The 12,837-nt window shown below is 41.2% G+C and overlaps 1 protein-coding gene across 5 annotated transcripts in view; it reads right to left on the reverse strand.

Moving 5' to 3' along the window:
- The window catches only part of Golga3 (golgin A3), a 50,830-nt gene that overhangs the window by 2,347 nt on the left and 35,646 nt on the right, over positions 1 to 12,837 (reverse strand). For all 5 annotated transcript variants that reach the window (XM_038346703.1, XM_038346702.1, XM_038346707.1 and 2 more), the window contains 8 exons: positions 11,123 to 11,266; positions 10,017 to 10,214; positions 6,871 to 6,987; positions 3,994 to 4,133; positions 3,245 to 3,377; positions 2,968 to 3,090; positions 908 to 1,069; positions 71 to 234 (listed from right to left, as the gene is read on the reverse strand). In XM_038346703.1, the coding sequence (XP_038202631.1) occupies positions 71 to 234; positions 908 to 1,069; positions 2,968 to 3,090; positions 3,245 to 3,377; positions 3,994 to 4,133; positions 6,871 to 6,987; positions 10,017 to 10,214; positions 11,123 to 11,266 (1,181 nt within the window). The remainder of the gene's footprint in view (positions 1 to 70; positions 235 to 907; positions 1,070 to 2,967; positions 3,091 to 3,244; positions 3,378 to 3,993; positions 4,134 to 6,870; positions 6,988 to 10,016; positions 10,215 to 11,122; positions 11,267 to 12,837) is intronic.

The raw sequence follows: 12,837 nt of genomic DNA on the forward strand, positions 1-12,837 counted from the left end.
CTCTGTAAACAACAGGAAAAACACGTCATGTCTAAAGGCTGAACAAAATGGGGCATAGAAAACATCATACTTGAGCTGCTGCAAACAGCTGTTGAGATTCTTGAGGGGTTCCTTGCTCACAGCAGGTGGCGGCCTCAGCAGCTCCTCTATCAATGAGGCTGGGACAGGACAGTCTGGTATCTTGATGGGTGTTGCAGGGCTGGAGGAGTTGGAATCACCTTTTGGTTCTTTCTTCTGTTTGTAAAAGCACATCATTAGCCCCTCTACAGCCCTTCCTTATTCTCCACCACAACAACTAACCTCCCCTGAGCCATGTCCCCCTGCTGAAAAGAAGACTAACTGCTAGATTTTTATAAAGAGAGTCTGACAGTAAGTGGGTTAAGAAAAACTAGCTGGTCCAGTAATCCTAATACACCTAAGTAGAAACCATTTATGCCAATCCTCAGGAGAAATAACTAAATACCGCATTAGAGCTCTCTTGTAGGAGTTTCCTGAAATACAAGCCTATACTTTGAGCTAACCTAAGAAATTAGGCAATATTTATGTAGATTGTGCCAAAAAAAAAGAAAAGAAAGTCTGCCAGGTATTTGAACCCTCCAGCAGAATTGACAATAGCATGAGACTCCTACCTAAGCCCATCCTGAAGCTACCTGTGTTCCATGATGGCAGCACAGCAAGGCTGTATGTTTATTAGTTTAAAATAGTATTTAAAACAAGATGTATATTCAAGAGGAGAAATATTCTGTTGGGAAAAACGCCAAAATAAAATGTTTTGGCTCACTTTCCAAGCAGACTTCTCTGATGTATTAGTTGATCTGCAAATGACTAGAAAACCTATCAATCTCCTGCCCAAACAAATTTAAATGAAATAAACAGCGAACTTGTAAGGGATGTAACCTAATCCTACCTTTGCTGCACTACGGCGAAGATCCAGCTTGAGCTGTTGGTTCTGCTGCAGAAGAGTTTTCATGTTGTTCTTCAGTTCAGACACTTTTGCTTGAAGCATAAACTTATCCTTCTGGGTCTCAGACAAATCTTCCTGTACCATTTCCAACTCAGATTTGATAATCTAAGGAAAACGATCAGATTCTTTTTTTTTAATCTAAAATGTCTTAAATACCTGGCATAGTGAGTGGCACATGCTAATAACCCCAGCATTAGAGCTCTCTTGTAGGAGTTTCCTGAAATACAAGCCTATACTTTGAGCTAACCCAAGAAATTAGGCAATATTTATGTAGATTGTGCCAAAAAAAAAAGAAAAGAAAAAGTCTGCCAGGTATTTGAACCCTCCAGCAGAATTGACAATAGCATAAGATTCAGGAGGCTCAACACCAGATTTAGCCACATAGCAAGTGTGGGTCATCTTGGCCTGTCTCAAAAAAAAACAAGCATCTTAGCCTGGTGGTGGTGGTGCATGTTTTTAATCCCAGCACTCTGGATGCAGAGGCAGGCTAATCTCTAAATTCAAGATCAGCGTGGTCTATAGAGTTGAGTTCCAGGACAGCCAAAGCTACACAAAGAAACCTTGTCTCAAAAAACAAGCAAAATAAAAACAAATATCTTAAAACATACTTTAAGATGTTAATTTGTCAGTTTTGAGGACTTAGTTTTTGTTAGGATGAGTTATGTTTTCATCTCAGCAATTTCCTCTATAGCTAACCTAGCCACCAACAAATTCATTAGAAGCAAACTCTTGACTTTAAAAAATAATTATTCTATTCTTAATGTGTGTCTGTGTGGGTTATGTGCACATGAGTGCAGGTGCCTATGGAAGCCAGAGGAAAGAGCTGGATTTGCTGGAGCTAGAGTTAACATTTGGTTGTGAACTGCCCCATGTGGTGCTGGAAACTGAATTGAGTCCTCTGGAAAAATAAAAAAAAGCTTTCAATTGCTGAGCTGTTCCAACTCCTAACATTATTTTTAGATTGACTGATTGGTTGATTTATATGTGAGTGCTTATGTGTGTTTATGCAAACATGTAAGAGCCTTCAGAGGTTAAAAGAAGGTGTTGACCTTTCTGGAGTTGCAATTCTAAGACGTGAGCTGCTTTGTGAGTGCTGGGAACCAAATCCTGGTCCTCTGCAAGAGCAGTAAATGATGCTGAGCATCAATCACTTCAATATTCCTGACACTTAACATAGAGCCTTTTCCAAGCAGCAATATCTGCATGGCCAAAGTTAACCCCAAGGATCTTTAAATTCTAAAGTCTACTATTAGACTAAGTCAAACCATTCCTAAGAAATAGTATAAGCCAATCTAATAATTTGAGCCTTTTTTGGGGGTGGGGGTTCAAGACAAGGTTTCTTTATGTAGCCCTGGCTGTCCTGGAACTTACTCTGTGGATCAGGTTGTCCTCAAACTCAGAGAGTCCACCTCTCCCCTCTCAAGTGCTGGGATTAAAGGTGTGTGCTTTTCTTTCTTTCTTTCTTTCTTTCTTTCTTTCTTTCTTTCTTTCTTTCTTTCTTTCTTTCTTTCTTTTTTACAAGTAAGTAATATTAGCAAGTTATGTTTCTGGTCCTTTCCCTCAGCAGAAAAGGCTGTTCATTTGAGCCTTCGTGGAGAAGTTGATCATAAACACATTGCATATGGCCAAAGCATGTTTCTGGTAGTGCTTGGGTTTGTCTCAGTTTCTCGTCCATCCATCTGTGTAAACTGAACCAGATAATCATGCTGAACCTCATTTTTTTTTTTTTTTTTTTTTTTTTTTTTTGAGACAGAGTTTCTGTCATAGAACTAGCTCTTGTAGATCAGGCTGGCCTCTAACTTACAGAGCTTCACCTGCCTCTGCCTCCTGAGTGCTAGGATTAAAGGCATGTGCCACCACCACCCACCCGGCTGAACTTCATTCTAAAACAGAGACAGTGTCTTCAGATCACTGAGGTGAGGTGGGGGAGCCAGGAGGGAGATCCGATTCAATGAGAACCCCTTCTATCCAGATCCAGGGCTTGGGATAGGGATAGCACCAACCTGGAATGTCTGTTGTGTACTCTCTAGTTCTTTCTTGCCATGTTGCTCTGTCAAGTCAAGCTGCTGCTTCAGGGACTGAATTTCTCGTTCTTTCTGATCCAATTCCCATTTGAGATCTTCCATCTAAAAGAAGGCAGCACATGACTAACACAATTTTAAAATAATGCCTTATACTGTAAAACAGTTCTAAGGAATTTCTACCATCTTTTAGTATTACATTTATTAAAAAATATAATTTCTGTCTGAACAGACAGAGCAGCAAGGACCTAGCTGTCACCTCTTGGCTCCCTGTGGGCTGCTGGTTCATCTGTTCATCCAGCTGCTTCTGTAGGAGCTGGAGCTGGGTTCTAGCTTCTGCAAGCTCAGTCTGGAATTGTGCTATTTCTTGAGAATGCTTTCCCTCTTGAATCCTGGCATTTAAACAAAAAGGTTAAAAATAAAATGACAAAATTCTCTTAAGGTTGTCCCCGAGGCTGTCCATGATGAAAACCCTTTACCACTGGCTGTAGATAGTATAGAATACTTCCAATGTTCTACCTCCACTAACCCTACAAAGAAAGTCCTTTGTACTCTGGGAGTATACAAAACTCAGACACTTCCATAACACAACAAACAGAGACCTCTGGGGCTGCTATAGAGGTGTGTTGTGTATAGCCCTAGGTTTATCCTGCCCCTTTTTACATGTCTGAGTTGATGTTAGCATTAGTCTGAAGCTACAAGGAATCTCTGAATATTCAGGATATCCCTGAATTGAGTGCTCAGAATGGGGCTCTTTGTATTCTAGGAAGAAGTCAAGGAAGAGCTGGGTTAAGGTTAAGCTTAGGTTTCCTGAAACAGTCAGACAGATAACTCTGTTCTTTTGACTTGTTCATAAAGTACTTGGCTCCTTAGGGAAAGACATGACTCTGTGAGATTCAAAATGAATTAAAGATGAAAGAAAACCCCAGTAGCTCTGAAGTGCTATATTGAAAATGGTCATCAAGGACACAGCCCTGGGATGTCCTTGTGCAAGCAGCAGGTACTCACTGAAGCTCATCCACTTCAGCTTGCAATGTCTGTACCATGTGTTCCTTCGCCTGCAGTTCCTTCTTCACTTCACTCAGCTCCAAAGTAGCTGCCTTAAAGTGACGGCGGTTGTGTCCAGCTTCTACCCTGGCTGCAGCCATCTAGAAGAAAGTGAGAAGTTGACATTATTCACACACAAATGTGATGGAATACCAAGCCCCTACACCAAACCAACGTGGAACTGGTTGTTGTGTATTTTCCTCTCAAGGCCAACACAAACTCAATGGTATTTCTGAGAACTTCTTAAAATCTCATACTGTTTTGTGGATTTTTTTTTCTTAAAGTTGGCCTTTTGTCTGTATATTTATGGTTTCGGATTTTGTGTTTTTTTTTTTTCTTTCTCTCTCTGTGTGTGTTTTGGTTTGTTTCTCTTGTTTGCCAGTTTTTTAAAGAAAGAAAAAGGTGTGGGACTGGGTAGGTAGAGACTTGGGAGGAGATGGAAGGAGCTGGGAAAAACATGATTAGAACAGAGGGTATGAAAAATGTTTTTTTTTTCAATAAGAGAAAAAAGACTGCTTTTATTTTTATTTATTTATTTATAATTTTTTTTGAAACAGGGTTTCTTTGTGTAACCACCCTAGCTGTCCTAGAACTTGCCCTGTAGACCAGGCTGGCCTCAAACTCACAGAGAACCATCTGCCTGTTCCTTCCGAGTGCTGGAATAAAAGACTTGAAGATATGCGTTATCATGCCTGGCTAAAAGACTGCTTTTAAAACAAATACAAACACACACACACACACACACACACACACACACACACACACACACACACACACGTCATCAGCAAATGCCAGATCTGATTGACAGATTCTGCCTCAGAGGATAAGTTGGACCAATCAAGGAAGATTCCTGAAACTAGACTTAGGTTTCCAAAAACAAGTAAACAGTCCTGGGTGCACATCTGCATGCATACACACACACACACACATTAAACACATTAAACCATGCATATACACACCACACATGCAAACAATAAAAAAAAAACTACTGTTATTTACTGTTGTTACAGTTAGGACTAGATGCACTCATGAGAAAAATCTAAGCTTCATTCTTAACTGTTCTTAGAAAAAAAAATCAGTTATATACTTTTTTTTGTTGTTTTTGTTTTTTTGGTTTTTTGAGACAGGGTGTCTCTGTGTAGCTTTGGAACCTGTCCTGGAATTTGCACTGTAGACTAGACCAGGCTGGCCTTGAACTCACAGATATCCGCCTGCCTCTGCCAAAACAAAACTGAGAGATATCTAAGCACAGAATAAATGACAGATTTGGGGCTGCATCAGCATAGAACCATGTGTAACAATCATCAAGCAAGGACTGGAGATCTACTCAGATAAGGAAATGTGGGCTATGAACATGCCAATAATTGTTCATATTAAAATATCCCTACCAAGCCTTAAAATTATTTTTATTTAAAATTTTTTTTATTGCGTTAGTGAGGTAGCTCTCTAAGGTGCTTGCCACTCAAGCCTGACCATCTGAGTTCAATCCCTGGAACCCAAATAAAGAAAAAAATAGAAATGACACCAAAGTTATCCTTAGGCTTCCACATGTGTGCTATGACTCACATCTATGTATACATGGTAAATAAAAAAAAATTACGTTACAATATTTTTTGCTGTCTCAGGTGGGCACTGAAGCATATTCCTGTACTCCTAGTACTTGGAAGGTGAGGGAGGATCACTGAGTTCATGGTTTCCAGGCATGATGGTACACACCTTTAATCCCAGCATTCAGGAAGCAGAGGCACTTGGATCTTGTGAGATAGAAGCCAGCCTGATCTACAAAGCCAGTGTCAGGCCAGCCACGGCTATATCATGAGACTCTGTCTCAAAAATACAGCAATAAAAATAAAAGTAAGAGTTCAAGGTTATCCTCAGCTACACAGCAAGTTTAGGACATCCTGTGCTACAAGAGACCCTGTCTTGGGGGAAAAAAAGAAATTTCTTTGTGTATGTAAGTAACAAACTGTTCACTCACACAACAGTGGACCTGAATATCTGCTCTGTGTCAGCAGGTGTGTTAACAGGAAGCTCACACTCTAAAAGAGGAGAGGGTATAAAACATGAGGCATGGGATGCAGTGCATAATAGTCACCAAAGGCCCCTGCTGCAATGATTTACCTGACAGATCAGCAAAACTGGAATGTGGAAAGGAGCCAGTAACAAAGACAAGTCTGTATACTTTAAGGCTATATACAGCCTTAAAGTTTCTTGACTGTTTTTAGACAAGGTATTGCCATAGAGCTTAGGCTAACCTCAAACTTAACTACATACAGCTCAAGCTGACTTTGAAGTCAAGATCCTCCTGCCTCAGTCTTCTAAATGCTGTGATTACAGGAGTGTGCACAAACAGGAAGTGTGCTTTTTAAACTTTACAGAGAGTTCTTTTCCTAGAAAAGACTAAGGTGCATATATATGAGTGGCTTAAGTCTGTCTTTTCCAGTCCCTCACTGCTAAAGTCATTTAATGCTACTTTCTACAAAGAAACAATGTTCTCTGCAGTCTGTCATAAGAACCCAGTCCTTAGAAACAAACTCAACATGTGAAGGACACCCCATATGTTGTCAGAATTCCTTCAGCCAATAGCCTTTAAGATACTGGCCCACTTTGGGTGTGATTTCATGAACTATAGATGCAGATGAAAAACGTGTGCAGCCCTCTTGGCTGTTGGATTCGGTTCCAGTTCCCAGCTGGACTGCTACCCTTTCTGTGAGTTTAACCCCAAATAAATAAACCTTGTTATACTCCATTGTGGGCTATCGTGGAACTCTTTTGTATGCCAACACCCATAGTCTGTATCTCCTGGAAGGTCCTTTGAATTTGAAGCTAACAACATACCTGTTCCTTCATGCTGTTTACTTTCATCTTTTCTTTCTCTAATGAGGCTTGTAAGGCTTCAACAAGTTGCTTCATCTGGCGATCCTCCTCCTCTTTGCGCTGTAAAACTGCCTGCACCTATATCACATTGTGAAAGGATGAATAAGAAACAATATCAATCCCAAGCACCTATACAACCCTAAATACAATTTGGGATCTTCTACAGTCAACCATCATGTGCAGCTCAGTATGATTGTGGAGCTGTTTGAAAGAAAATGGCCCCCAACGGGAATGTCACCATTAATAGGTGAGGTGTGGCCTTGTTAGAGGAAGTGTGTCACTGTGGGGGCAGGCTTTGAGGTCTCTTTTTCTGAAGCTTCTCTCAGTGTGACAATCAGTCGACTTCCTGTTGTCTGCAAGACAACAGCTGCAAGACTCAGCTCCAGGATGTCTGCCTTTCACGATCATAAGGGACTGAACCTTTGAAACTGTAAGCAAGCCACGCTCAAATGTTTTATTTATAAGAGTGGCTATGGTCATGGTATCTCTTCACAGCAATAAAAACCTAAAACAGAAGTTGGTACCAGAGACTGGGGTATTGCGATAGGCCTGATGATACTTTTACTTTGAGTAATATGGACTTTGGTACTTTGGGTTAGGAAAACAGTGGAATGCTTTAAGCACTGCTTAGCGGACCATACTGGTAGGAGCTTGGAAGACAGAATTGCTAAGAGTGATTTGAACTGTCGGTGGTACACTCAAGAGGTTTCAGAGAAGAATTTTAATATGTTGCTTAGAGATCGTTCTTGTGATATTTTGGTGAAGAAAGTAGCTGCCTTTTGCCCTTGTCTCATGAGTCTATCTAAGGCTAGTTTTAGATTAATATCATTGCCAGATGAAATCTCAAGACAGCCTAGACTAGACTATGTCTTTTGGATATTTGTGGTAACTCTAATGAAGATTTATAATGAAAAGTAGCAAGCTGAGCAGAGTAAATTACAAAATGTATATTTTGAGGAGAAAACCAACAGAAAGCTGGAATGGAGCTGAATTCTTTGTTCAAGGAGATAAAGTAATGGAATAAAGGGAGTGTTGACCTCAGGGTAAGATCTCATTCAGCTAAGTTTCCAGTTTGTGGGAGGAATTAAATTAAAGTCAATAGGGCTACATGTGGTGGTGTATATCTTTAATCCCAGCACTGAGAAGGCAGAGGTTGGAGGAAATGAATTTGAGGGCAGCGTGGTCTAAGGATCAAGTTGAAGGACAGCCAAGCTTAGGCAGTAAAGGAAAAGAGAAAGCTAATGAAGATGTAATTAAACAAGGGGTCATGTTCCAGCCCCAGTAAGAAGCAGAACTTGGCAGCTTCAGCCATGTAGTTCTGGCATCAGAGTTAAGGGTTATAGAAGTTACCTCTGCACCTAAGGACAGCCACTGAGGCCAGGGGTGTCCCTGAGTAAAGGCCTAGTAGAGAGGCCATTGTGTGAAGCTGCAGCCTGGATTGTCTTGGAGAACCTAAGATTTTAGCGATGCCAGAGTCAGGGGATACCTGCCGAGGAGATCTGCTAATAGGGAGTGGAACCAGCCCAAGAGAAAGAAGTATGTTGCAGTCAACAAAGTTGAACAGAATTGGAGATATGGAGAGCATTGACATTAGACACAGAGATAAAGAGTTTGGAGTTTGCCCACCAGGTGTTTGGTCTTGCTTTGGTCTAGTATTTCCTCATTATGTTCCTTTCCCCGTGTTTTTGAATGTTAATGTACAGCCTGTACCATTATATGTTGGAAATATGTAATCTGCTTTTTGATTTTGATTTTTACAGGGGGATTACAGTTAAGAGATTGCCATGTGTCTCAGAAGAAACCTTAGACTTTGAAACATTTTTGAGACTATGATAGACTATGGGGACTTTTGAAGTCGAACTGAATGTATTTTTTTGCATTATGAATATGGCTGTAAGCAAGCCTTTGGGGGCCAGGGAGTGGACTGTGATGGTTTGAAAAAAAAATGGCCCCCAAAAGGAGTGGCACTATTAGGAGGTGGGGCCTTGTTGGAGGAAGTGTGTCACTGTGGGGGTAGGCTTTGAGGTCTCTTTTTTTTCTCAAGCTTTCCTCAATGTGACAGTCAACTTCCTGTTGTCTGCAAGATGTTGCACTCTCAGCTCCAGCATCAAGCCATGCCCCCTTTCATGATCATGAGCTGAACCTCTGAAACTGTAAGCAAGCCACCCTCAAATGTTTTCTTTATAAGAGTGATCACAGTCATGACACAGTCTCTTCACTGCAATAAAACCTAAGAGAGGTGGCATACATAATAAAGACATTACAGGAAAGGAAACAAGGTTGGGAAGGGAGAAGCCTCTCTCTGGGACTGGAGATATAGCTCAGTTGGTAGACTGCTTGGTTACCAGGCATAAAACCTTGGATTTGATTCCCAGCATTTAGGCATAAAACAAAACAGGGATGGCTGTAATCCCATGACTCAAAACAGAAAGATTAGAAGTTAAAAGTCACCCTTAGCTACCTAGTATATTTAGGGCCAGCCTCTGAAACAAATAAATAAACAAATGCAGAAGTCTGATCTCATAGGAGTGTGTCACATGGCTGTGTTCAAGAACACAGCTGAGAACTCAAAAGAAAGATATATATCATAAGACATGCGTTTATAAGCAAGGCAGCACAGCAAGGACAGGAGTGGTAGGAACTAGAACAAAATTTAACTTTTCCAGTAATTACATTTTTAAAGATTGTGTGTGACATGGCCCTTATGTGACATTCTGAAACTTCCCCTGAAGTGTTCAGCTACCTCTAAAGCATTGTAGAACCTTAAGGAGCTAAGAACAGAATCTACAATAAGACACCAAATTGGGATTCAAATTCCAGTTCTACATCATGTCAGGACTTTTGCACCGGTTCTTGTGCTCCTAGAAACAGAGGATAGTCTGATCTGTCCCACTAGGAGTCTTCTGTGTAAAAACAACTAATGAACTTGGTACAATGACCACAGGCTTATAGCTGGAGGATCCAGATGCAATGGCCAGGTTCCTTTGAGTGTCTGAGCCAAGTGTGATAATACCCTGAAAGTGGCTATGACTCAATAAGATAAGACACTGACAGGAAATATGGTCCACATAACTTTCACACTACTCTTGGCAAATAGGTCTCAGCACCTGGAGATTCAGCTGCACCAGGTCAGCTTCCCTCTTGGCTAGTGCAGTCTCCAGGATACTGTTGTGTTCCCGCAAAGCTGCGTTAGACTGTCCGAGGCCGGTGAGCTTCCCTCGCTCATGTTCTAACTCTAGAGCCAGTTTCTTATTTGACTCTTCAAGATGTTTTATCTTCTTTCTGAAGCCTCTGGATTCTTGAAGCTGAAACATATTGATACATGTAAAACTTCATGCTCTGGGCAGATGTGGTGATCCATGCCCATGACCCCAGCACTTGGGAGGCAGAGACTGAAGGATCAGTTCAAGGCCAGCCTGGCTATAGGAGACTCGATATCAAAAGCAACACCACCCTCACCACCAGACATGCAAATCATATTTTGCTAGACAGAATTATGATACTCACCTGAAACAGGTGAGCAATTTTCAACAAGAGCTAACACTAAAGCACAAACTATCCTTGACTCATTACCTGTGAAGTTACTGCTCTTTTGGGTTCATAGACCTCTAGAAAAGAGAGCCCCCAAACTACTAAAAGGTCTTGCCAAGCTACTCACAAATGGGCATGAAGCTGGGCTGATCTTAGCACACCCATTTGAGGACAGGATAGAGATGGCTAAATAAAGCACACATGCCTAAAAAGTATGTACTAATCCTAAAGACCACTGTAGCAGCATTGTAGGCAGTGGGGTAGGCCAGGGGCTGGTGACAGGGCCCTTAGTGATAATGACAACACTGTCTGAATAGGGCCAATAAACTGCTTCCAAGTTTTCAGTACTTTGGCAAGTTTAATTTAGGTTTGTTATTTACAATCAAAGAATTTTAACTGGGAAAAGATCAGGATTATCTAACCTTTGGGCACTGAAATAGGACAAATCTGTTATCTATAAATCTGCTAGGATGGATTCACAGCTATCCTGGGACTCATGTGGTACACACCTGCCTTAGAATATAAGTCTCAGTGGCTATTTTATAACTGTAAAGTGGTAACTATTGTCATCCTCCCTAGAATGCTGACAACAATCTGATCCAACAACAATCACAAGGTAACCAACTGCCAAGGAACAATGCTGAGCAGACAGCAACTCTATGCTCAGTAATACAGGTGTTACCTCATCTTCCAGCTCCAGCACTTTCTCCCGGGACTCTTCCAGCTCCTGGCCAGTCATTGTGATCACCTCCTGTAACTCCTTCTCCAACAGTATTTTGCTTTGGCCAACATTCTGCAGTTCCACCTCCAGAGCTCGAATCTTCTCCTGAGATCCAAAATGGGAGTCATGTTTAGCCAATGGCCCTTTCCTCCTGTAACTCTCATAGACACACAATTGACTACAATCTAGATTTTGTAGTTGTTGTTTTTAAATTTTTATTAACTTTTTAATTTTTTTTGTGTGTGTGCGCAAGTGCACAGGTGCCCTTGTGTGTATGTATAGCTCAGAGGACAGACAACTTGTGGCAGTCAGGTCTTTCCTTCTTCCATGTAATTGAGGCTCAAACTCAAGTTATCAGTCATGGTGAAAAGGCCTTATCTACTAAGCCATTTAACCAGCCCTGTTGTTTTGTTTTTTTGAGACAGAACCTTCCCTACTAAAGAGCCCAGACTGGCTTTAAACTAGTGAACCTCTCTCCTCAGCCTCAAAAGTCAGGAAGTTCTATTCTTTTGTTTATTTGACATAAGGTCTTGTGTAGCTCATGCTGGCCTAGAACTTGCCACAGCCAAGATTAACCTTGAAATCCTGATCATCCTGCATCAGCTCTCTGTGTATTGGGATTATGCCACCATTCCTGGCTGGAGGATCTTATTTATTTATTTATTCATTCATTCATTCATTCATTCATTCATTCATTCATTTATTTAAAAAAGGAAAGCAAACTATCTTTTCCCCCTACCCCACATTCATTCATTCATTCATTCATTCATTTATTTAAAAAAGGAAAGCAAACTATCTTTTCCCCGTACCCCACCCCACCCCCATCCATTCCCCAGAGAGGGTAAGGGACATTGCTTTGGGGAAGGGCCAAGGCTACTATATCCAGGATGAGCAAGGCATCAAAAGAGAATGGGTTCCAAAAAGCCAGTACAAGCAGTAGGGATAAATCCTGGTGCCACTGCCAGTGGCCCCGCAGTCTGCCCGAGCCATACAGCTGTCACCCACATCCAGAACTAATTTGGACCTATGCTGGTTCCTTCCCTGTCCAGCTGAAGTTGGTGAGCTCCCCATTAGCTCAGGTAAACTGTTTCAGTGGGTGAACCCATCATGGTGTTGACCTCTTTGCTCATATTCTTACTCCTTCCACTCTTCAACTGGACTTTGGGAGCTCAGTCCACTGCTCCGATGCTGGTCTCTGCCTCTGTTTCAATCAGTTGCTAGATGAAGGGTCTATGGTGATATTTAAGATATTCATCAGTCTGACTACAGGGCAAGGCCAGATCAAGCACCCTCTTCTCGATCTGGCTGGAGGTTCTATTGTTGACTCTTGTGTTATGACTGAGAGTAAAAAGGTATACAATAAGACAAAGTCATTTCCTTACTTCAGCCCACCATAAACAAGACCATAGTTAAAGCTTCTGGGGATATGCTATTTCTCAGTTACAGATTCTAGACTCCAGAGCACTCCACACTTTGTTGCCTTTACTAGGTGACCCAAAAGGGTTAAAATGACAAACAGAAAGGAACATGGTGATTGATTAGAGACCACTCAATATTTCATGAAGTAACTTATTCAACTGTACAAGCAAATATCCCTATTATGATATAATCTTATAATTATATATCTATAATCTAAGAACTTGGGAGGCTGAGGCTAGAAGATCAAAATTTCTAAG

This window comes from Arvicola amphibius, chromosome 10, assembly GCF_903992535.2.
Source record: "Arvicola amphibius chromosome 10, mArvAmp1.2, whole genome shotgun sequence".
Taxonomy (NCBI): Eukaryota; Metazoa; Chordata; class Mammalia; order Rodentia; family Cricetidae; genus Arvicola; species Arvicola amphibius.